Here is a 26,726-nt window from a genome sequence, read left to right as displayed (position 1 = left end):
TTCATTTATAGTGTCACTGTTACATCAGTACTCTGTCAAATTTATCTGCCTTCATTTACTTATTTGAGAGAGGAAGATAGAGAAAGAGAAAGAATGTGAGCATGGGGTGGGGAGGGAGAGGGGCAAAAGGAGAAGGAGAGGGAGAGTCCCAAGTAGGCTCTATGCTTAGTGTGGAGCCTGACACAGGGCTCAATCCCACAACCCTGAGATCATGACCTGAGCTGGAATCAAGACTCAGATGCTTAATTGCTTTACCAACTGAGCCACCCAGGTGCTCTAAATTGTCTGCTTTATATGTTCATTTTTTGGAGGGAGGTTTGTAACTTTTTTTGAAACACTCTTCCTACCCAACTATTTTTAAAACACAATTTTCTGTATTTTCTTCTAATGGTTTTATTTGTTTAAAAGATTCTCTCATTCTCTGGGTGCCTGGCTTGCTCAGTTAGTAAAGCATGTGACTCTTGATCTCGGGGCTGTAAATTCGAGCCCGTATTGCTTAAAAATAAAATCTTATTTTTTTTCTAATTTTCATTTCTAGTATTGTATAATTTCTTCATGTACTGCCAGATAGTATAAGTCTAAGATTTTATTATAGCTATATGTTTGAGATGTGTTGTCAGTTCCATGCTTATCTTGAAATATATCCTTTTTAAGCTATGTTCCTTTTCTTGGCAGAAGGATTAAGGATTTTTGAAAATGTAAAGAGCTTCTTTATGAAGATATGCCAATAATGCTTTTTAAAATGTGGTTCTTTAACCATTTTTACTATCTAACACAGAAGCAATAGACTGGCTATGCTCTCAGCAAGGAGGGACTGCAACAGAAAGTAATGTCAATTTCATTTAGATTCAGATCTTAATTAATAATTATTATAAAAACAAAAGCTGAGAAATTCATCACATTGGGAATTGAAATTGATAAAGCCAGAAAGGGACAACCCTAGAATTTTTTTTGTCCTATCTTTTCTTATAAAGGAGGAAGAATTCCTTCCAAGCTATAAGGAATTGAATCTTGAAAATGAAAGAAGAGAGACTCTCTCAACCATGTCTTTAAGTATTTTTTTGAATCCTGCAACAGCATGAGAATCTTTTGTTACTAAAAGTAATTATGACAGAGGCAGAACAATACCTCTGACTGGGAGATCAGGTATAGGCTTGAAGCATATAGGATTTGCAGTAGTGTCTAAGCTAAGGAAATAACATTGGTATACTTTCACCCATGGCATCCTAAACTGTGTTGTACTTTTTTTTTTTTTTTTGTGATGAATAATTTATTGGCATGATTTTGGTGGAACTTACCTAATAATAAGAATCCTGCTTTTAGGGCATGGGGTAGATGCTGTGGCGAAGGCTCAGAGATGCTAAGTATATTCCTCTTGGTCTGTAGTCCCACAGAGTTGCATCACATGGATCAGTGGTGGAAAGTTGGATTAGCTGTAGCTTTATAATTATAGAAATAAACCTTAATGATATTTCTATGGAAATATTTGGTAGGATTTTTCAAATAAAATGGGAGCAGCAACTCCCTTCCTCTTACCATTTCACCTGCAACCTCCAGTCACAGATAATATTGGCTAGGGCCACTGTAGATGAGAGTCATATCAGGTGGGCAAGGGGGTTGTTACTAGGATGAAGGGCAGAGAGCCCCTAGGTGGTGATTGGGTCGCAGCTACCAGTTCCCAGGTGGCCAGAGGTGGGACTGGCCAGGGAAGAGTGGTGATGTGCATCAGGTCTGATCCATTTTTACCCAGCTCCCTGGTCATCAACTGTACATTGTCATCAGTTTCCGGAACTAGTCTTTTCACTAATCCCAAACTATTTTTTCCAGCCAGTTTTCCTTTTATAATGATAGAAGTCATAGAGCTTTTCCCTTGCTGTTTTTACTGTATTATACTACAGAGTTATTTTTGGGCAGTTGGGGAATTCCATCCCCTCATTCTCTTCCACCCCTATCTTTTTTTCACACAACTCCAACACTTCATCTTTTCTTTCTTTCTCTTTTTTAAAGATGGAGCCTATTGCAAAGTATTGTCCAATTTTTTTGAAATGTACATCTGAACCTTATTAATAAAACAAATCTCATCCTTGCCCTAAATTCTGATGTGACCTCTTGGTAAAGCATTGCAATTAGCCTTCCTGTGTTCTCTACAGAAGGTGAATTCCATCTTTTGTGTATCCTCATCACTGAAGATTTGTTCAAACCTCACTTTTTACTTTTTGTTGTTAACTTATTAATAAGTTAGCATTTTGCTTTCCAAGTATGAAATTTGTAATATTGAATAAGCTTTTACAAACTGCATCCTCTCCTTACACCCCCCTACCATGCCTTGGTAGCTGTATGATCCTGGGCAAATTGTTTGACCTTTAAGTGCCTCTGTGTCTTCTTTTATTTTTTTTATTTTTTATTTTTATTTATATTTTTTTAAAGATTTATTTATTCATTCATTCATTCATTCATTCATTCATTCATTCATGATAGACATGGAGGGAGAGAGAGAGAGAGGCAGAGACTCAGGCAGAGGGAGAAGCAGGCTCCATGCTGGAAGCCTGACGCGGGACTCGATCCCGGGACTCCAGGATCGCACCCCGGGCCAAAGGCAGGCGCTAAACCACTGAGCCACCCAGGGATCCTGTGTCTTCTTTTATAAATGGGCATAATCTCACAAGACTGTTGTGAGGATAATATGCAGTGTATGTTTGTTTTATGTATGTTGCTGAGAACAATCCCTGGCAAATAGTAAGCACTCTCACGTGTTTACTACTATTACAATCATTCTTTCAGTGAAAGGGGTTAAGCTCAGGCTATTTTGTGGTGGAGGCAGGGGCGCTAATAAAGCAAAGACAATTAGAAAGGGACAGAAAGGAAGCAAAAGATTCTTACTGAGAAGATACTTTAAACTTCTCTGCAGAAGTTGAGATATATATATATATTTTTTTTTTCTCTTACAGTATATTTAGAATAGATTTAAAGATCATATGTGGTTATTTCAAAGCATATTGGCAACTATTAATCTAGCAGGGTCTTTTCCCTTGGCATGGTTGAATTTGTTGGTTCCCTGTAGCTGAAAATGACTAGTGATATTTTTGTTGTCATTTTGAAGTTAGAGTTCGTACAGTTTCTATTTTGGCAGGTCTGTTTGTCTCATGTTTCAGAAAAACAGGAATACTGAAGGTGCTTGGTCTGTTGCTTCTTTAGAACAGGGCTTCCCTTCCTTCCCTGCCTCCTTCTCTCCCTCCCTCTCTTCCTTCCTTCTTTATGTTCCTTTTTAAATCTTATTTATTTATTTGTTTTAGTAATTTCTACACCCAATGTGAGGCTTGAACTCAGGACCATCAGGCACCCCAGGGGTTCTCATTTCTTGGCATTTTTTCATTCATGCTCAGGAGCAAAGATCTCGCAAATTGGAGACCCCTTGTTTTTCCTGCATCATTAGAATAGGGGTTCTCTTGTTTGATGACATAGAAAATTAGTGGGTTTTGGAATCAGAGTAAAGATTTGGCTTAGGCTGTGGAATCTTAGGTTGGTTTCTTAATATCCCCAAGTCTTGTTTTTTATATCTTTAAAATGAAGAGGTACTATCCAGCTCAAAGAATTGTGATTGAAGTGAAAATATTCATGAAGTGCACATAAATACTTGATGATGAAATTCCCCCTGAAGGATATGTGTCTAGCATATAAAGTTGAGCTTTCTAAATCAGCTTCATAGCATGCATATCGGGGATGGGTTTGACAAGTTAGGCTGGGTGTTGTGTTTTATTCCAGGGGAGCTCTGCTTGGGGTGTTAGAGAATGTGATGAGCTAGTTCAGCAGTGAAATGTAACGTCCTGTTTGCCTCGTTGCAAAAAAAGTTAGGAAATCAAAAAGGGACTTCCAATGAACAGCTTAAAAATAAAAGGAGAAACAGTTTAGTTTTTTTTTTTTGTTTGTATAGTAATATTTGTATGTATCCCATACAAAATAGTGCAGGAGGCTAGCTTTGCTCATGTTTGTTTAAAAGGGGGAGTTGACTAGTTTTCTGCTTGCAAGTGGGTGTGTCTAGTCAGTGTTTTCCTTTCTACACAGAAAGTTAACAGGACTCTGACACATCAGAGTTTGTATGGAAAGTTTAGGGAACTGTTGGACAGATTTCTCGCAGAATGATGGGACAGCTCATGAAGAATGATCAAGACTGGAACGCAAAGCTGGTGGGGCTGATGTGCTGTATGGGTTAGTAATTTCACCTGTAATATCACTTTCATGTTTGCAGAACTGAGAAAGGAAAGTTGCCTTACCTGTGTTGGTTTGTGTGGCAGGAGTTCAGCAGACTGTGGGGCACCCTTCAGAAATCTGGCCAGGCTCACATAATAACTTCTGAGCTTACCTGAGGAGAACTTTCACCCTCTTGTTGTACATAGGATATGTGTTTAAATAATCCTCATATTTCTTTTATGTGTGATATTAAGTAGATTTAATTTTGATTGGATTTTATTGAAAATGAGTCAGCATAGGTTGTAATAATAATTAGTGCTCTTTTTGTACATTTGTATTTTCCAAATTCTATTATTGTTTTTATTCTGTCATTACACATTTTCAGCCAGATTGTACTTTATAAGGTGATTATAGATGTATATTTTTACCTTACTCTATAAATGTAATAATTGTTTTTAAAGATTTTATTTATTTATCCATGAGAGAGAGAAAGGCAGAAACATAGGAAGAGGGAGAAGCAGGTTCCCTGCGAGGAATCTGAGGTGGGACTTGATCCCAGGACCCTGGGATCACAACCTGAGCCAAAGGCAAATGCTCAACCAGGTGCCTCTGAAATAATTTTCCAATAGAGGAATGTTCTAGAACTTCATTCAGAAAAATAATTGAAAAAAAAATTGGATAGTCTGTAAAACCAGGAAAAATTGGTTAAAATCTCAGGAATGGTTTTCCCTTTTTGTTGTCATAGCAACATTGCTCTAAATATAAATCTCACTTTTGGGCATTCCTTACTAAAATGAAATAAAGAACCATTGTGAGACTTGTAACTGGAAAATTAGAGGGTGTAATCTGGAATACTCCCTTTTGAAATAACTCCCTTTTGAAATAATTCTGATGGAAAGTGGCAAATCACTGTCTACCCAAACTTAAATTATTCCCTGATTGTAAGTGGCTTTTCTGAAGGAAGTTGAGGCCCTTAAGGTCCACATTACCTCTTTGCTCGTTATTGTAGCACGGTGGGAGGCTTCTGGTGTTAGAGAACCTACCTTGGTGTACTTGAATGGGAGTCTACTAGGTTGGTCAGGGTTTAAAAGAAAAAGTTTGGGTGTTACTGTTAGAAAACAGTATCAGAATTTATGGTTGCGTGTCTTATTTAGTTTGCTTTCCTCTTGGTACCTTACTCATGTACTTAAGCTGTGCAACATAATTCCTAGATGTATTACCTTAGCATTACCTGCCAAATAGCTCCCATCTTATATTTCAGCAGTGCTTTTGAGTCTCTAGCAAAAACCACCACAACCAGACCTCAGTGATCAAAATAACCTTTTTAGAACTGTATTATTTAAGTGAATCATCTGTTCTGGGAGGTAAATTATTTGATAAGATCACCATTCTTTTTTTTTTTTAAGATTTTATTTATTTATTTATTTATTTATTTATTTATTTATTTATTTATTTATTTTTTAAATGTTTATTTATTTATGATAGTCACAGAGAGAGAGAGAGAGAGGCAGAGACATAGGCAGAGGGAGAAGCAGGCTCCATGCACTGGGAGCCCGATGTGGGATTCGATCCCGGGTCTCCAGTATCGCGCCCTGGGCCAAAGGCAGGTGCCAAACCGCTGCGCCACCCAGGGATCCCCAGATTTTATTTATTTATTTGAGAGGGAGAGAGAGCGAGGGCGAGCAAGAGTGCAAGAGCAGAGGGAGGGTGAAGCAGACTCCCTGCTGAGCAAGGAGGCTGATGTGCGGCTCCATCATAGGACCCTGAGATCATGACCTGAGCCCAAGGCAGATCCTTAACTGAATGAGCCACCCAGACACCCCTAGATCACCATTCTTTATATAACATGTGGGTAAGAAGTTAATAAATGATTTTTTTGAACATATGTTCTATTTCTTTATATTCCTTAAGAATATAAAAAGGTGACTTTTTATTAATTTAGAAAGTAAGAAATATATTTTATTAATCACTATGTGCCAGGAGAAGTTTATATAACATACATAATTATGTATGTAATTGTATGTTGTATGTAACATACACATAAATTTAATGAGGTAAATTTGTTAGAGCTTCTATTACTACATGATAATCCAATAAATTAATAAAATTTTGGAGGGTAGTTACAGGAGTGCCCTAATCTCATATTCCGTAACATGGTATGAAAGCTGTCTATCCTTGAATTATGAAGATTTGTAATTAATACAATTAATGTTTTTTTTCTGAATGATTTAACTTTAGGGTCCTATGGTATTAATTGGATGGGGTTAATGTGGATATTGCCTAAGAAGTAGTCTTTTTTTTTATTCCCCTCCTCTGTTTTCTTTTTTCTGGAGGCTTAACAAGGGCCAGTGCTCTTTCTGTCAACAGGTGGTCCCAGTACCCCCGTGGCATGAATTCATCATATGGCCTGGTAGATGTTGGAATGAATGAATAAATGAGGGATGTAGAGAATCTACATTCTATCAGTAAGTAGGACTAGCAGGTTGCTTCTTATTCTTTTTTCTTGCCTTATGTATTAGTAATTTTGGTTCATTCTGAACTCTTTAGGAATGGCAAAGTTCAGAGACATTTAAGATGCCATTATTGTTTTAAGAGAGATAGTAGTGTACCTACTGCTATAGAGTTCAATTGTCCTTTTTTTAAATTTTTTTTTTATGATAGTCACAGAGAGAGAGAGAGAGAGAGAGAGAGAGAGAGAGGCAGAGACATAGGCAGAGGGAGAAGCAGGCTCCATGCACCGGGAGCCCGACGTGGGACTCGATCCCGGGTCTCCAGGACCGCGCCCTGGGCCAAAGGCAGGCGCCAATCCGCTGCGCCACCCAGGGATCCCTCAAATGTCCTTTTTGCAGCTTAATTAGTTTACATTTTGGGCTTTTATTTGTTAAGTGCATAAAAGCACTATGACATCTTTTGTGGCATGCACAGAGGTGAGTAAGTTATAGATGATACCCTAAAGAGGCCAACAGAAGAATTAATACACATTTTTTGGATGATAATTTTGGATAACAATTATTTGATATCATTGTTTTTAGGGAGAATTGTGCTTAGAGATTTTACATTGGGAATTAGTGTTTTTGTTTTTTCTGGATAAATACCCAGAAGTTGGGGTGCATGGATGGCTCAGTGGTTGAACATCTGCCTTTGGCTCAGGGTGTGATCTTGGTGTCCTGGGATTGAGTTCTGCATTGGGCTCCCCACAGGGAGCCTGCTTCTCCCTCTGCCTGTGTCTCTGCCTGTCCCTCTGTGTCTCTCATGAATAATAATAATAATAATAATAATTAATAATAAACCTTAAATATCCAGAAGTCGAATAGCTGGATCAACTACCCTATGGTAGTTCTATTTTTAATTTTTTGAGGAACATCCATACTATTTTCCGTAGTGGCTATACCAATTTATATTTCTACCAGCAGGGTACAAGGGTTCCCATTTATTCATGTTTCCTCTAGCACTTGTTATTTCTTTTTTTTTTTTTTACTTGTTATTTCTTGATTTTTTGATAACAGCCATTTAAGCAGGATATCTCTTTGTGGTTTTGATTTGCATTTCCCAGATAATTAGTGATGTTGAACATCTGTACATGTGCTTTTGGCCATCTGTGAGTTCTACCAAACATTCAAAGATTTAATAGCTATCCTCAAATTGTTTCAAAAAAATTGAAGAGAAGGGAACATTTCCAAACTCATTTTACAAGACCAGCATTACCTTGATAGCAAAACCAGACCAGGACACCACAAAAAAATTATAGGCCAATATCCTTGATGAACGTAGATGCAAAAATCTTCAACAAAATATTAGCAAACCAAATTCAACAATAAATTTAAAGGATCATACATCATAATCAAGTGAGATTTATTCTGGATGATTCAATGTTCACAAATCAATCAGAATGATACACCACATTAACAAAATGAAAGATAAAAATTGTTATCTCAATAGATGAAAAAAAAAACACTTGACAAATTTCAGTATCTATTATGATAAAACTCAATAAAGTGGGTGTAGCAGCATAATAAAGGCCATATATACCAAACCCACAGCTAACATCATACTCAATATTGAAAAACTTTGTGCTCTTGGACTTTTTGTTCTTTGGGAGTTTTTTGATTACTGATACAGTCTCCTTACTAGTAATTGATCTATTTTCTATTTCTTCATGATTTGATTTTGGAGAATTGTGTACAGTTTCTGGGAATTTATCCATTCTAGGTTTAATTTGTTGGTGTATAATTTGTTCATAATAGTCTCTTAATGATCCTTTGTATTTCTTTTGGTATCAGTTATAACTTCTCTTTCATTTCCACTTTATTTTTTGAGTTCTCTTTTTCTTGGTGAGTCTAAGTAAGAGCTTGTCAATTTTATCTTTTCAAAGAACCGGCTATTAGCTTCATTGATCCCTTTTATTGTTTTTTTTTTCTTTTTTTTTTTTTTTAGTCTCTATTTCATTTACAGATGGTCCCTAACTTATGGTGGCTCAAGTTAGATTTTTTGACTTGACTATACTGTGAACGTGATATACATTCAGTAGAGTTATTGGGACATAACCCCATTTTAAGTTGAGGAAGTATTTTCCATTCTGATCTTTATTATTTCCTTCCTTTTACTAACTTTGGGCTTTGTTTGCTCATTGTCTAGTTCTTTTAGGTGTAAAGTTAGATTGTTTATTGAAATTTTCCTTATTTCTTGAGGTAGGCTATAGTGCTGTGAACTTTCTTCTTAGAATTACTTTTGTTGTATCCCATAGATTTTGGAATGTTGTATTTCAATTTTAATTTGTTCCAGAATATTGTTTAATTACCCCTTTGGTTATTTTGTTGACCAATTGGTTGTTCAGTAACATGTTGTTTAATTTCCATGTATTTGTGATTTTTTTTTTCACTTTTGTTCTTATAATTCAGTTTCATACCATTGTGCTCAAAGAAGATGCTTGATATGATTTTAATTTTCTTAAGTTTGTTGAGACTTGTTTTTTCATCTAACATTTGATCTCTTCTGGAGAATATTCCATGTGTACCTGAGAAGAATGTGTATTCTGCTGCTTTTGGATAGAATATTCTGTATATATGTATCAAGTTCATCTGGCCCAATATATCATTTAGGCCAATGTTTCCTTATTAGTTTTCTGTCTGGATGATTTATCCACTGATATAAGTGGGTTGTTAAAATCCCATATTATTATTGTATTGCTGTCAGTTTCTCCCTTTAGATCTTATTAAAATTTACTTCATATATTTATAGTGCATAGGTATTTACAAGTATTAAATCCTCTTGTTGGGTTGACCTTTTTATCATTATGTAATGTCCTTCTTTGTCTCTTACACAAAGTTTAGTTTTAAAGTCTAGTTTGTCTGATATAAGTATAGCTATAGCAGCTTTCTTTTAATTTCCATTTGCATACAGTATGTTTTCTGTCCTTTCACTTTCAGTGTCTGTGTGTCCTTAGATCTGAAGTGAGTCTTATAATATATAGATGTCTTTTTAAGAAAATAAGTCTTGTTTTTAAAATCCATTCAGTCAATCTTTATCTTTTGATTGAAGAATTTAGTCCATTTACATTTAAAGCAATTATTGGGGCACCTGGCTAGCTCAATTGGTAGAGCACGCAACTCTTGATATTTTGGTTGTGAGTTTGAACCTGATGTTGGAAATAGAGATTACTTAAAAATAAAATCTTAAAAAAAATAAAGCAATTATTATAGGTATGTACTTAATGTCATTTTGTTAATTGCTTTCTGGTTATTTTTGTAGTTCTTCTGTTTCTTCTTCTTTTGTTTTCTTCCATTGTAATTTTATTTTTTTAGTGTTATGTTTCACTTCCTTTCTCATTATCTTTTGTGTATCTACTGTAAGTTTTTGCTTTGTGGTTACTGTGAGGTTAATCTGTTTTATTCTTTGTATATAAGTCTATTTTAAGTTGATAGTAAGTTGAGTTTGAGCACATCCTAAAAACTGTACCTTTTACCTTGCCTCCACATGCACGTTTTGTGTTTTTGATATCATGTTATACATATTTTTATTTTGTTTATCCCTTAACTTACTATTGTAGTTATAGTTAATTTTACTACTTTGGTCTTTTAACCTTTACACTAGATTTATAAGTGGTTAAATATATTTGCTTTCCCAGTGCATTTTTTTTGCTTTCATATGTTTTCTTGTTATTAGTGCCTTTTCTTTACAGTTTGAAGAAATTTCTGTAGCATTTCTTGGAAGGCCAGTTTAGTGGTGTTGAATACCTTTAGCTTTTGCTTGTCGGGAAAACTTTTTATCTCTCTTTCAATTCCGAATGATAAACTTGCTAGGTAGAGTATTCTTGGTTGGAAGTTTTCCTTTCAGTACTTTAAATGTATCATGCCACTTTGTTCTGTTTTGCAGTTTCTTCTGAAAAAATCAGCTTAAAATATTACGCAGTTTCTCTTGTATGTAGCAAGTGGCTTTTCTCTTGCTACTTTTAAGATTCTCTCTTTTTTCTTTAACTGTTGACATTTTAATTACAGTGTCTTTTGGTATGGATCTCTTTGGGTTCATCTTATTTGGAACTTTCTATTCTTCCTGGACCTGGATGTCTTCTTCCTTTCTTAGGTTAGGGAAATGTTCAGCTATTATTTCTTCAAAACTTTTTTTCTTCTCCTTCAGGGATTCCTATAGTGTAAATATTATTCTCCTTGATGTTTTATAGGTCTCTTAAGCTGTCTCCAGTTTTTAAAATTCTTATTTTCTTTTTGCTGCTGTATTTAGGTGATTTCCACTACCCTGTCTTCCAGGATGCTGATCTCTTCTTCTGCTTCTTCTAATTTGATGTTGAATCACTGATGTATTTTTTGGTTCAGTTATATATTCATCAGTTCTGTGACTTCTGTTTAGTACTTTCTTAATATTTTCTATCTTTGTTGAAGTTATCCATTCTTCTCTCCAGTTCTGTGAATATCTTAATGACCATTACTTGAACTCTTTATCAGGTAAGTTACTGATCTCCATTTCATTAAGGCATTTTTCCTGGGGTCTTATCTTGTTCTTTTGCTTGGAACATACTCCTGGGTTCCCTCGTTTTGCTTGTCTCTCTGTGTTCATTTCTGTGTATTGGGCAAATCACCTACCTCCCCTTGTCTTAAAGGAGGGGTTTTGGGTAGGTGACAGACCTTATCATTCAACCTTGCCCTAGCTCTTGGTTTTCTCTCAAACTTTTGTGATTGTTAAAGCAGCCCGCTTTATCCTAGACAGGTCCCAGTTGTTGAGATTGTGCCGAGCCCTAACAGTGTTCCAGAGGGAGGGATCTCAGTCAGCATTTATTTTCTGGCTGATTGGAAACCAGACCTCAGGCAGCACCTTTTAAAGTATGCAGATTTACACAGTCCTGTGGGAACATAGTCGTAATCTCTCCTGGGCCTGCAGACCAAGTGATTTAGAGATATCCTCTTGGTAACACTTGTAAAAATCCGGGCTCCAGATGAATGTATAGGCTCTTCCTGGGAAGTACCTACAAGCTGTAGAGGGGCTGAGGGAGAGTACAAAGGTGGCTTGCTGCCCTGTGTTTTCTGAGAGCCCCTCCATGGTTTCTAGATGCATGGTAAACCTACAGACTGCCCCTCTGGCTAATGCTCCAAGACAAATAAATAGGCCTTTTCCACAGGAATGCTGGGGTATATTTCAGTCTAATGTTTGACCTGAGTCCGGTAGCTTGCCAAGAACTATCTGTTGTATTGTTTTAGTTCCATGGAGCCCAGCACACAATCCACCCTGACCACCAGAGATGAGAGCTTAACAACGACTCTTAACAAGAGCTTAACAACACTCCTGTTTTGACCACATGTGCCCAATGGCTTCAGTAGAACCCAAGTGGAACCTAGGGCTGGGGCAAGCCCACCAAGTTCAGTGATTCTCTGGGGGCAACCCAGGGCTGTACAAGGCTACCTGCAGGCTGAGTGGGACTGTGGGAGCAGGGGGCAGTGTAGAGAGAGGTTGTGTGGGGGTGGGACAAGCCCAGTGGGATGAGCAAGATAGGGGGAGCACAAAAATGATGTGTTCTAGCAAAGTGGTGAGAGTGCAAAAATGGCACTTATTAGTACCTTCATGCTCAGAGAAATTCCCAGTATGCCCTTGAAGCTCCAGTAGAAGCTTTAATATTAACAAATGAATCACCTTCTCATGTGGTCTAGATGCTTTTTAAGCTGTTGCTTTTGTGCTGGCTCCTGGGTGAGTGAATCTGTGTGAGCCCTTTAAGAGTGGATATTTTCTGTTTCCCACAGAGCCTTTTGGGTCTCTTGAATGTAAGCCCTGTTGTTTTCAAAGTCAGATATTTTGGGGCCCGATCACTCTGGTGCAGGTCCAAGTCTTATGATTCCTGATGTGGGGCATAAATCTCTTGCTCCTCCAGGAGATGGTCTGCATTTGTGAGATCTCTGCCAACTGGGAGTCACTGCACTGGGGGTAGGGTTTGTGGTGAGACCATGTCTCTGCCTCTTCTACCTGTCTCAGTATTTTTTTTTTTTTTTTTTTTTTGTCCTTTGTTGTTGGGAAGATGTTTAGTCACTTTTCAGGCCTTCACCAAAGGGAATTCATCCACATGTGGCTGTAGATTTGGTGTGTCTGTAGAAGAGGAGTTCAGGATATTGCTATGCAGCTATTTGACTCCAATGCCCTTAATAATGTCCAGAAATACTTTTAATAAGTAAAACATCCATTTTCAAAGGGTCTTCATTTCCATTAAAATAGTTTAAGAGCGCTCATGGATGAAGAATGAGGAGGAAGAGAGTGAGACATAGCCTACCCCTTAGAGCAAGATTGGAGAATTTCAAACTGTGGTAGGGAAGGAAAGAAGACCATCAAGATAGAAGAAAGCACTATCCTAGATGCAGAAAGGAGGAAGAAGGGAAAAAAGAAAGTAGGGAATTGCTACCTTGAACCAGGGAGGAAGAAGGTAGTATAGTTTTGAATGTCATTTCTAGATGTTGGAAGGTTATGATTTTCTTTTCAACAACAACATTCTAGTACTCTTTCTCCTTAAATCATAAGAAGCATTCCTTCACTTTTCTGTGTACGATATCTGTGGTAACCAGGGCAGTATCACTCTCTCTAGTGAGGATCTAGCTGGGATGTTTCCTTTTTACCAAACAATTCAAAACCAGGAGTCTAGAAAAGAAGCAGCATGGTTAGTCATTAAACTATAATTTACTTCAGCCAAAGGACTTGAATGTAACTCCTGCCTTTTATCACAGTTTTCAATGTTTTGCTAAATAGTGGTGGACAAGTGTTTTAACCTAAGCCTTGGTTTCTTCTTCTGTAAGATGAGAATGATGCTAACTAATGTCCCTCTTTTAGTTGGAAGACCAGATAGGTTGTAATATGTGGTCAAGTGATTTGGGAAATTTAGTGCAAAATACTTGAAGCTAGTGAAGTGTTTCGTCAGACTACTTTCCTTGTAATGGTATTTGTGACTGAGTTTATGCAACAGAATTCACAGAGGGGTTGGTTTAATGAAGTAATGTTGGCAAATAAAACACTGGGAAGAGACCAGTTTGACAGATGGCTCTCTAACTTCTTTACAGATAGCCGCAAGTTGCCAAAATTTAACAAGAAAATCCAAATGTACTAAATGATATTTTTTGAATACCTTATTTTTATTTATATGTATAATCACAGTTAAAGTCTCCCCTTCATAGTTTTTACCAACTTAATTTTATATCTTTTTTTCCCCTTCCAGATGAACGGGACAAAGTTCAAAAGAAAACGTTTACAAAATGGATAAATCAGCATCTCATGAAGGTCAGTTAATATTATTTTCACATCTTGGACTTGTTTAATGTGCTTTAATTTATTGTGCAGTAATTGATGGTATAGCTCTGAAACATAGCTTTTTAATATCAAATTGAAAGTTTAAATTCTAGAGCATTTCACATGCATTTTAGTTATCTATAATTATCTGGTGTGTGGCCTGTAGGTAATGATGAAGGTGAGAAGTACCCGGTGATTATAGTTTATTCTGTGACATTAGTAAAACCTGTTATTATTGGACTCTTAAAAAAATCTCAGCAATTTAAGAAGTACATAAATATTTACATTCTAGGGCACAGAAAAACTTCAATTCTCAATAAGATTTTTTTCTCTCTCAAGATTCAAACCAGGTTCTGGCATCAGATATATGTGGGTGGCAGGGAGTTACATGAAAATAAGGATGGATTGTAGAGACAGAAGTCTGAGTTCTTGAACTTCTTGTATTTGTTATGATCCAGATATTGGTGCTTATGTCTACATTTCTCTGTGTAGTAAATAGTTGTGGTTCTCAAATTAATATTTGTGTGCTATGGAATACTTTGAGGATCTGATATAAGCTCTCTAGAAAATTACACAAAATTTGCACACAAAATTTGCATATAATTTCATGAAGCTATTGGATCTCACTGAAGCCCTTCTATAAATCTCAGCTAAAGCACCTGTATGACTTCACAATGAACTATTAGTCACCCTTCCCCCCTCTTATAGACAGTACGAAAGTTGGAAACAGGTAATGTTTTAAGTCTGTTGTTTGGGACTTAAAAAAAGAATTTTCTCACAAAAATTATTTTAAATGTGGTTATTTGGTTATATTCTTAAGCTACTCATAAATCCTATCTAAACCATCATGTGGCAAAGTAGTACAATAATGTAATAGCATCTAATAGGCAGATTGTATAAAAGTGATTGTGATTTCAAGGGGCATATCAAAGTTACCTGAGGGATATGTTAGTCATCTCTCTCTCACTACCCGTTGACAAAATCCCTTTCCCAAATTTCGATATATCCTTCAGGCAGGCCATGTCACCCAGTCTCCAATTGAGAATCATTTCTGTAGGAAGCTTCTGTTACTGCTGGTATCTGAATCCTTTGGTGTGTTGGCAAGAGATGAAAGGTTGAGACACTCTGCTTTATGATGATTTTGTGAGGAAATATATTGTGAATACTAATGAATGATGCCAGCTGTTTGACTACCCTCTTCCTTCCTTCTGCTTTTGTCTCATCATGTACATAGTGTGAGTGGGACTCTTCCTTCCATAGGATAGGGCAGAGATGGCCTGATGTGAAGGTTGTGGTATGGAGCTTTGGAACTGAAGGCTCTGACAGGAGTTTCCCATTTTTGAGGTGAATCCAAGGGAAGCAGAGTTTTTGATGAAGACATTCTCCTTTGGTGCCTGATAACCCTAGCGATCTTTGTAGCTGTGGCTCTCTGGAGGTGGGCATGTTGGTGGGCACAGAGGGTTGCTCCACATCTTCTGGAGCATAACTGCTATGGTTCCAAGTTGGTAATCAAATTACAACTGCTGGAGTGGACACCAGAGAGAAGTAGAAACACAGATGACCCCCATAAGAACCATAACACTTGCTATTTATTGGGGACCCACTGTGTGGCAGGCATGTTGGACTGGGCCACTCATCTTATGAGTAGTTCATAAATTAAATGGTTGAATAGAAGGAGACTTCTTTTGCTGAAAATATCAAAACACTGTTTGAGTTGCTTGAGGACAAAGGCTATATTATTTATTTCTAAGGCCCATCACAGTGCCCGGCAAGAGTATGCTCACTGTGTGTAATATACATTGTATACATCAAATCATTTAATTCTTCTTGCAGCTACCCAATGTGGTTTAATTTAGTGATTATACACATAAGGCCTTCGGAGTCAGACAGTAGGGGTTCAGAGCCTGATTTACCTGGGATGTGTGACCTCTTTTTTTTTTTTTTAAGATTTTATTTATGTATTCATGAGAGACCCAGAGAGACAGACAGAGAGAGAGAGAGAGAGAGAGAGAGAGAGAGAGAGAGAGAGGCAGAGACACAGGAAGAGGGAGAAGCAGGCTCCACACAGGGAGCCTGACATGGAACTTGATCCCGGGTCTCCAAGATCACGCCCTGGGCTGATGACAGCGCTAAACCGCTGAGCCACCCGGGCTGCTCTCTTTTTTTGATAAAATAACAAATCTCAAGATTTAAGGCTTCTGCAACACAGTAAGAATTGGGAAAATGTTGTGTTATGCACAGCAGCTGTTAGATAGATACCAGTCCAACTGTTTAGGGTTGTAACTGAATTGGTCTATTTGTTTATTGAAGTATGTTATAGGGTCAGAATTTAAAGGTAACTCTTTTTTAAAAAAATATTTTATTTATTTTTTGAGAGAGAGAGCGAGAGAGAGCAAGAGAGCGAGCATGAGCCAGAGGGGCAGAGGGAGAAGCAGATTCCCCACTGAGGAGGGAAGCCCGATGTGGGGCTCAATGATCCCAGGACCCTGAGATCATGACCTGACCCAAAAGCAGCTGCTTAACTAACTCAGCCACCCAGGTGCCCCAGAGTTAACTCATTAAATGAGGAGTCATTTTAGGGAGTGGGGGAAGGCTAGACAGTACAGTCTTGGCTAACTCCCATTGTCAGTTGTTTACATTCTTGTTCTGTTTTGCTCTAGTATGAGCTTAAAGTAGTCTTTCCTTATAATCTTAAGAATTGTGCCCTGAAATTTCTGGCATAAAACTCAAATATGTGAGAACATAATTTTTTAGTCTTTCATTCTTTTACGTCTAGAAGTTATAGCTTTAACATCAAGTGAAGAAAAATAAATATGCTAAAACATTTAGAGGCACCAGGCTGTTAAGGTTTGTGTTGTTATTAGTTAACCAGAGAAAGGGCAGCCTTCATGCAATCTTTTCCATGTTTCACTCAAGCAACAGTAAAAGGAATGTTGCACTATGTAGTCAATCTCTTGTTTCACTAAGAAAAAATGCTGGACTCTTTTGCTCTTAGTGGCCATTTGGTTGTAACCCAATTAGTGGGAAATACAAAATGAGTGTGAATTTTAAGTAAAAAATTTTAATATTAGAAAGAAATATATTTTCTGTGTTGATTTTCTTATATTTTTAACTTGAAATTTTGGACATCTTCAGGGAAGAAACAGGGAAAGGAGAGAAGCAGGTCCCGTATCTTTTTTTTTTTTGCCCTCACCATATTCCTTTTCAGTGAATGAGAGGTATGTTATTTGAAGAGTCTTAAATAAAATGGGATCATAGGAAAGGATGACTACTGGCATGAGTCAATAAAATGAAAATGGATAAGGAGAGAAAAAATTGAGAATGAAATCATTTAGATAATTGGATAATTCTATGTGTACTCTCTTTGTTTCATCAGTTTTAACCGTAGTCACAATCCTTAAACCTTGGGGATGAAGGGGAATTCTAGGAGAGAAGAAGAGATGAGGGAAGAGGTTAAAAGGGGCGAGAGGCGGAGGAATGGCTGTCTTGTATACTAAGGGTGTTCTCTCGCAGCCAGAGTTAGACATTGGGATGGCCCTGTGCGACCTACAGTCTGGAGACTCTGCCCTTGGCTCAGCTGCCTGTGTGTGCTGACCCAAGTTAGGGATGTGTTCCCATCTTCTGAAAGAATTCTTAACAAATTTTGCCTTATTTATTTTAATTTTACATAATTATTTTACCCTGTTCTCTCTAGCACAGTTTTGTCTCCAGAGAGAACTGTTCTTCATAGTTCCGCTGCTCTGGACAGTGAGGCAATTGAGAGGTTTAGTCCCAGAACAGATTTGACTTTACTGACTTTTTCTTTTCATTTTATAAATGATAGATTTTGCTAAGTTAGAGCAAATTATCTTTGAAAGAAGAATGTCTCCTTCAAAATTATTCATCTGTGGCATATGAGCCAAAGGTAGGAGATAACAGCAGGTTGTGTCCAGGCTTTACAGTCTGTTCCTTGGGTAACCTTAACCTTCTTAGGCTCTCATCTCTAAAATGGTGGCAATGATAAGTTAGTGTGAGGATTTAAAGGAGATCATTCTTTTAAGCATAAAACATGATAATTGGCACATTGTGTAAATTGCATATGGAACCCTTCTGTCTCCCTCATCCAAATCCCTTTTCTTACCTCAACTACTTTCCCTTTTAGTTTATCCATTTTAGAAAAAGCTGGGATTTAGGTTCAGAATCCGTGGGGGTGATAGATTGGCCTGTTGCCTTCTTGCCTTAGAGTCCCAGTGGGACACTGAAGAATTATTTGAGGTAATCCTGTTATCCATACCCTCATTTCCTCTCTATAAACTGCTCCCCAGTGGATTGACTTTAGGGCCCAAAGGTCTTTTTTATTCCTCTTTTCCTTTTCTCCTACATATTCTTCTTACAGAAAGGGAATCAGTGAAAACACACCAGACTTCTGAAAGGCTGGCAATGCTTATTCCTCATTTGTAATTTCACTTAGCTTCACAGTGGGAGGGCATCTTCCATATCCTCCTATTGGCTTACTGGTAGAAGTGGATGAGATGAGAATACAAATTAGAGTAACTGGCTATGTCCAGTGTATGATTTCCTTGTGCACTATGATCTGTTGCAGATCTGCCAGCAGGTTCCCCTTGGCTATGAGGCTGCGTTTACTTTTCTCTACCTATAATTCTAACTATTCACTAATTACTCCCCGTAATTTAGGAAGTTATAGTTTATGCAGCTGCAAAATAGCATATATTCAGTGCTTAGGGTATGATTTTGGCATGGTCAGTTTTTAAAAGTTTATATGACTGAGAAAAGTAAACATTGTGGAGTTTTTAAATGATTGCATACGCTACTATTACATCCATATGTATAAACATTTTTTCCTTACAATATCTTGATAGAATTTTTTGGGGGGGAGAAAAACTGTATTAAAAAATAATATAGGGATCCCTGGGTGGCGCAGCGGTTTGGCGCCTGCCTTTGGCCCAGGGCGCGATCCTGGAGACCCGGGATCGAATCCCACGTCGGGCTCCCGGTGCATGGAGCCTGCTTCTCCCTCTGCCTGTGTCTCTGCCTCTCTCTCTCTCTGTGTGTGACTATCATAAATAAATAAAAAAAATTAAAAAAAAATTAAAAAAAATAATATAGCCTTATTTTATATTCACCAGAGCTAAAATGACATTTCTTTAAAGTAAATAGATTGCTTAATTAAAACTTATATTTGCTGGTGAGGAGATGCCTCTAGAATCCAAATGTATTTAAATTTTAGTGTTCTAGTATTTTGGCTGTAGGACTTATTAGCCTGTCCTTAAACTGATTGTTTTGCCAAGAGTGTTTTCCTTTTGATTCATCAGTCTTCAGAACACGCACGTACGTACGTACATTTATTTATTTATTTATTTATTATTGATTGATTGATTGATTTTATTTATTCGTGAGAGACACACAGAGAGAGGCAGACACAGGCAAAGGGAGAAGCAGGCTCCCTGGGGGAGCCCGATGTTGGACTTGATCCCGGTACCCTGGGATCACTCCCTGAGCTGAAGGCAGATGCTTTCAATAATAAAGTCCAGTTAATGCATTCATACCTGTTCCCTCTGCAAGTCTCACACACCGAGTAGACTGGATTGTGTACCCTGCAAATTGGATATTTAGGTAAACTATTGGTGTTGGTAATGTTTATGTATTCTTTAGCATAATTTTAATTATAGTATTAAAAAACATGAGCTGGTTATTATCAACAATGTGACTTCAGTTAGGTAAATTTTACTCAGAGAATTGTTCTAAAACATAAAATTGGTGACAGTCTTTTTATTAATTACAGTATTTTTTAAAAGTCTATTTTACCTATGGAATTTTATAAACTAGAGAGTCTTATATCATTATTTAGTTTTTGTTGTCACTGATCACATGTTATTCTGTCTTACTATTTAGAAATCAACATGATGGTAGTATAAGAAATGGTACCTAAGATTTAAGTACCTATGATTTAGCTTTTCCCTTACTCTGGGGAAAACATGAAAGAAAGCAGCCCTTTCTTTTCTGAAGTACTTTAACAGTTACCAAATATTAGAAAATTCCTTTAAGTTGTTTACTTAATCCCAGAATTATAACTTGAATCATGACTGAGAGGCTTTATTTAAGAGGAATGATTTAAGGGGATGAACAATTTTTAGGAGAACACATTGGAGTCTGAAGAAGTCTATATAATGGGCTTTCCTTGCCTTAGATCCATCCAACTGACAACTTATAGTGGAGATAAATTCCTCTGTACTGGTTAGCTATATTGTAAATTTATTCCTTAACATTATTTAATAGGATATTTGGTCTGAATTTTAATTTGTTGATACATGAATGCGTTTGGAGAGGAAGAGGCCCTGGATTTCCAGTATTGTACCTCACCCTATTTGGTAGGTAGTTACCTGCTTGGTTACCACACAGGAGACACCCAACTGACTATTAGATTTTTATCTCTGTTCCATCTTGTCTTTGGAAAGCTTCATTTACTCATAGAATAGATATCCTTTGCTTACATTTTAAAGTCAATGACTTCATGGTTCCACTGAATCAATCACACTATTCTTTATTTTCTGATTTGGTAGTTGGAGGAAAACGTGTATCCCCAAGCTGAGAACAGAGTGATAGCTTTTAGAGAGTAGAGAAAAAGCTCTAATTTGCTGTGTTCCTGACCATTGCATACTTTGGAGTGATTTCACATCTGTGGGCAAAGAAGAGATGGGACAATATATGCAACATTGACTTCATAAAGGGCTATTGAAAAATACATCTTCTGAAAGTATAAGGCATCATTTTGGTTCTTAAAATCTGCAAATACTGCATATTTTTTGAAGACCTTAGGTTTATAAGCGTGATTCTTAAAGTTTAGCTGCATCAGACTCACTTATAGGGCTTGTTAAAATAGATTATGGGCCTTACCTCAAGAGCTTCTGATTCACTAGATCAGAGATGAGGCCTGAAAATTTCTATTTCTATCAATTTCCAGGAATTTGCATTTCTAACAAAATGCTGATGTTGCTAAGCTGAGGCCACAGTTTGAGAACCCCTGTCATAGATAAATGGATAAATATTGCAAGTAGCCATAGGTTTCATTTGATACAACCAACAAATATTTTAATATGGTTTAGAAAATAATAGCCATGTTTTATTGAACTCATATGCTAGGTTCTTTACAATATTAATACCAATATTAATAACAGCTGCTAATAGTACTTGAGAGGTAACCATGTGCTAGAATCTGTCACTCTCATGGCTTAGTTTATTTTTTAAATTTATTTAAAATTTATTTTTTATTTTTTTAAAGTTTTTTTTTAATTTTAATTCATTTGAGGCCACACACAGGCAGCGAGGGAAGGTCAGAGGGAGAAGCAGACTCCCTGCTCAGCAGGGAGCCCAGTGTGGGACTCGTGGGGCTTGATGCGGGGCTTGATTCCAGGACCCCAGGATCAAGACCTGAGCTAGGAGTATCTGGGTGACTTGATGGGTGAGCATCTGCCTTTGGCTCTGGTTGTGACCCTTAGGTTCTGGGATCGAGTCCTGCATTGGGCTCCCCAAAGGGCTCCTGCTTCTCCCTCTGTCTGTTTCTGCCTCTCTGTGTCTCTTATGAATAAATAAAATCTTAAAAAAAAAAAAAAAGAACTGAGCCGAAGGCAGACACTTAACCAGCTAAGCCACCCAGGTGCCCCACATGTCTTAGTTTATTTGATTTTCACAATTCTCTTTATGGACCGGTTCTGACTATTTTATCCCAGTGTTACAGATGATAAAATTTGATGGACACAGAGGTTCCATAATTTCCCAATATTATATACCTAGTAATTTTTAGGACCATGTGGAAAATAAGGCTGAGAGATTATGTAATTTTCCATAGGTTGGAAAAGGAATCTAAGGAGGAAGTGAAAAAAGCATCCCAATTTGCCTCACTCAGATCTTTTGCTGTCTCAACTACACAGAATTCTTAAGGGTGAATTTAGAGTTGAGTGATTAAAGCTGAAGGGGAAGAAGCTGAGCTTGACATTTGAACGTAGGTCTGATTTCTCTACAAATATGACTTGACATTTAAGTTATTTCTGTTGTGGTATAAGAGATAACAGCATATGTAGTAGAGGAAGGGTTGAAAGCTTTTGGGGGAAATGTCTAGTTAAAGGCCTGTTGTGTAGAATTTAGAAGCAAATCAGAATTTAAAAATATGAAGAAATAGTTGATTTCAAGATAGTAAGGGATACATGGAAGAATATGAAATGGTTCCATGTAGATGAATAGTAGCTTGGTATTGAGAGATTTTGAATGTCTTCTCATCAAGAAAAAAAAGTCCAGAATAACACTGTTTACTTTCAACAATGCTGTATTAAATTTTAGTATAATCAGAGCTGTATCTGAAATACGGTTTAGAAATTACTCTGTTTTCATACAGCTGATTGTTGTTGTTGCTGTTTTAAGTAAGCTCTATACCCAATGTGAGGTTTGGACTCAAGACCCTAAAGTCAAGAGTCACATGCTCTACCAACTGAGCCAGCCAGGCACCCCTATGCAGCTATTTTGTTGGAGATACTAAGTACATATATGTGAAACAATTAAACATTTAAACCATTAACATTAGGACAGTCTGGGATAAAGTGCCAAGAGTGGCAAACAATAAGGATTTTAAGAGATCATATTTGGGAGCCTTCAGGGGTGCTCTGAATAGACAGGGACTGTGCCAGGGTAGGGAAGTTGTCTTAAGCTTGGTACAGAGGAAGAGGGGATGGTGCAAGGGAGAGGGACACAGTGAATCTGATGTGCTGGATTGATAGTTTGCTGGAAGGGGGAGATCAGGTTGGATAGAAAATGGATAGAAAATGAAGCCAGGTAAGAAACGGATGTGATTGGTTAGCCAACGATGTTTTAAAAGCTTTTGAGGACAAGAGTGACATAACATAACTGGCATTTTAGGAAGAGTTTTGCATTTTATACCAGGCATTAAGGAACTAAATGTGTCTATATTATGAATTCTATGACATGACTGTGTCTTCATGTGATAGCCCCATGTTGTAGTGAGCCTACAAAGAGATGATGACTGGCTTATCCCAGGGGACTCATAATTTAATAAATCTGCTTTGTAGCATATAGTTGGATGAAGTCAAAGAAGGCCCACTGTTCAATCTACAGATGGGAGGAATAATACCCAGTGAAATAGATCAAGAAAGCTGGACCTCTAGTCTCATCAAAAAGACAAAATTTGACAGTGAGAGATGTAAAGGTCTGTATTTCAAGGATTGAAATGTCTATCTGTAGGATTCGGAAAGTCTGGTATAGAAGAAATTCATGTGATAAGACCTAGGGGTTTGTTGACCTCAGCTTTGTAACAGTGGTGCACCTGAATGCGGTCTTGGGCAGCCTTAATAGAGCACTTAGAGTACATAGTGTATAGCTCTTTTGTACTGTTTGCTGGTTAGGTCGTATCTTGGGTACTTTGTTTAGTTCACAGCAGTTCATTTTAAGGGACGAAGGGAAAGTATCTAGGAGAAGGAGGCAATCATGATGGTGAGGGCCTGGAAACCATTTCCTGGATGAGGAATGATAAAACAAGTAGGAAAGTTGGCTTTGAGAGGAGAGGATTAAGGAGGAATGTGATGGGTGTTTACAGATATTGGTAGGACAGTCATAAAGAGTACAGTTTTGGGTTTATTTAATCTAAAGAGCGGATTGCTGGATAATTTCAGTTTTGAAGATTTAAACTAGGTCTAAAAGCCTTAATGCCTAGTACATAAACACTAAAGTGTTTTGATCTAAAGGTGTATAACTATAGTTTCCTCTGACTGCTATAACAAATTACACAAACTTGGTGACCTTGTACCAATGTAATCTGTTTTCTCACAGTTCTGGAGGTTAGAAGCCTGAAATCTGTTTTATTGGGTGAAATCAAGGCACTAACAAAGCTGTGCTCCCTCCAGAGGCTCTAGGAGAGAATCTGTTTGTTGTTTCAGCTTCTCCTGGTTGCTGGCATTCCCTGTCTAAATGGTCATACCATTTAGTCTGCGTCAGTGGTCACATGGCCTCCTCCTGTTCTGTGTATGTTTCCCTTTGCCTCTCATTCATTCATTCATTCTTCAAGATTTTATTTTTAAGCAATCTCTACACCCAATATAGGGCTAGAACTCACAACCCTGAAATCAAGAGTCACATGCTCTACTGACTGAGTCAGCCAGGCACCCCTCTACCTCTCTTTTATAAGGACAATTGTAGTTAGATTTAGGGCCCACTGGGATAATCCAGTATCATCTCCTTATCACAAAATTCTTAACACATTTGCAAAGACTCATCTCCATTTAAGACAACATTCACAGTTTCCAGGGATTAGGACCAGGTATTCAGGGGCCACCATTCAGCCTAATGCATATATGGACAACTCTGACTCTCTGGTATGCAGTCATCCATGGCTTCATGGAATAGCCACTCTTCAGCCATTAATAAATGTCCACCAGAATCTCATGGGGATTTAGTTAGAGTCTATCAGAGATAGATTAGAAATGATTAGTGGTTTGGTTGGAGGGTGAACTAGATGGTGTCTAAGATACTTCCTAAGAGCAAGATTATGTATTCAAATGACTTAGATAACAGATTGTGTGAAGTAACCATTTGATAGGGATAGACCAGAGATTTATGTTTATATTTTTAAACTGTTTGGAAATAATTTTAAGCTTTTAAAAGTTACACAAATAAAAATAGGACAAAGAACACTGTATGCTCTTGACCCAGACTAACCTCTTACTAACATTTGCTCTCTTTGCTATATCATGCCTCCCATACTATGTGTGTGTGTGTGTATGTATGTATGTATGTATGTAAATGTATATCTGTACTTTTAAAATCTGAACCATTTGAGGGTAAGTTCTATATATATCGTGGCCTTTTACCCTTAAATCCTTGTAGTATGCATTGTCTAAGAATAGGAATATTCTCTTTCATAGTTATTAACTTCATAAATTTATATTGGAATGATACTGTAATCTATTGTTTGTATTCCAGTTTTGTTGGTTGATCTTTTATACCATTTTCTCTCCAGGGCAGGATCCAGTTTGTGTTTAGGTATTGCATTTAGTCGTCAATGTTTCTTTAATCTGCTCTGAGAATAGTTTTACAGCCATTTTATAGACTTTAATGACATTAACATTTTTGAGAATACAAAACAGGGGTTTATTGGATAGAATGGAAGATAAATTAATAGCAAAATGCCTTTTGAGCTTAAAGTTATTTTCTGATAAGAAGAAAAACTTGTTTCCTCCCATGAAAGTCATTTAAGCAATTACATATGATTTTACTGTTTGTTGAGAATATAGTGAACTACCTTTTCAAATTAAGAACACGAAAATTTCACTGTAATTTTGTCAGGTGATTTTAATTTTAATTTTAATTCTATCTTGTGATCAATTGTAATTTTTCTTCTTTTTGATTTTTGTATTCATTATTATCATTATTCCATCTCTATCACTACCTTTTATTGAATACTTACCATGTGCTGGATCCTGGACTGTATATATAGCATATATGATCTGATTTAATCCTTGTTTTTACCATTGAGGAAATGGAGACTGAGGGAGGCTAAGTTTTCTGCCCAGCATGAAGTAGCTAGAATGTGTCAGAACTGAGTTTTTTAGTCCAGGGTCCTTCTGGCTCTGCAGAAAAATGATATACCACCACATTATGCCACAAGAGAAAGACACAGAATTAAGGAATGATCAACAAGAAATGAAGACTGAGAAGTAGGGCAAAAAAAGCAATATGTTGAGTTACATTTCCACTGTACTTGGCTCTGATTTCTCTCAGCCATTTCCCTACACATACTTTAAGTCTTTGCTGTTATGCCTTGGCCTCTTTATATGACCATAAATTTTTATTTGCATTCTTCTCTAATCAATATACCTTACAAGAATTTAGAGATATAGATAAACACATACGAAGAAGCCAAGCAGCATTCCAGAAGGTGGTGGTTTTAGCTAGAGGAAGGGCATCAATTAAGGCATTTTTGAAGAAGAATTGCACCTTGATCAGTGGTGTTAACATTTTAAACCATATTGTATAGGCCTTGGTAGGCAGGGTGGTAGGCATTCTGTGGTAGGCAGATTAAAAGCATGGAAGACTGGGTTTGTTATTTGATACTTAGATTCTAAGCTGCATGAGCACAGAGTTGTGTCTGTCTTATTAAATAGTGCATCCCTCGAACCTAGCTTGTCTGATATACCACTCTTTTCCTCAGACCATACTGAGGAGTTTGTTGTTTAATGAATGAATGTAAAGCAAAATTAAACCCTTCCCCACCATCCCACCCCTGTTTATAATATAAATTTGTAACTACTATGGTGGGGGAAGTGAAAGGATTGCTTTGGTAAGAATGAGATAAAAGTTACCTGGAGGAAAAGTAAATTTATAATGACTTCCTTCCTCTTAGCTTCCTTTTAAGGCTTAAAAAGATCTATTTCATTATAGGTATAAAAATTGAGGTCCCACTCAGGTCATGATTAGAAGGGCCAGACTTTCCATGTTCTGACCCCTTTTCATGTTATTTCTCCTGTGTAATTCAGTTTTTCTGTTTGTGGCTAGGTAGGAAGTTTATCCATATTCAGAGATGAGATTAATTTATTGCTAGTTATCTTTGCTCTACTTCTGTATTATTTTCATTAGTTCGGAATTTAGAAGAATATTGGCTAGAGCTAGATATGTTGGAAATTCTCTAATAAAATTAGTACATTTTCTGGTCTTATTGCATGTAGGGGAAGAAAAAAAAAGCCTTTTCTTTCTATCCTTCTAGATTCTTC

General features: G+C 37.1%; 1 protein-coding gene across 1 annotated transcript in view; it reads left to right on the top strand.

Annotated features, from left to right (window-relative positions):
* The window catches only part of DST (dystonin), a 483,034-nt gene that overhangs the window by 214,019 nt on the left and 242,289 nt on the right, over positions 1-26,726 (top strand). Inside the window, exon 5 of the mRNA XM_055329608.1 lies at positions 13,886-13,947. Coding sequence (XP_055185583.1) covers positions 13,886-13,947 — 62 coding nt within the window. The remainder of the gene's footprint in view (positions 1-13,885; positions 13,948-26,726) is intronic.

The sequence above is a fragment of the Nyctereutes procyonoides genome, unplaced genomic scaffold (genome assembly GCF_905146905.1).
Source record: "Nyctereutes procyonoides isolate TBG_1078 unplaced genomic scaffold, NYPRO_anot_genome, whole genome shotgun sequence".
NCBI lineage: Eukaryota > Metazoa > Chordata > Mammalia > Carnivora > Canidae > Nyctereutes > Nyctereutes procyonoides.
This window is presented reverse-complemented; position numbering and strand designations above follow the sequence as displayed.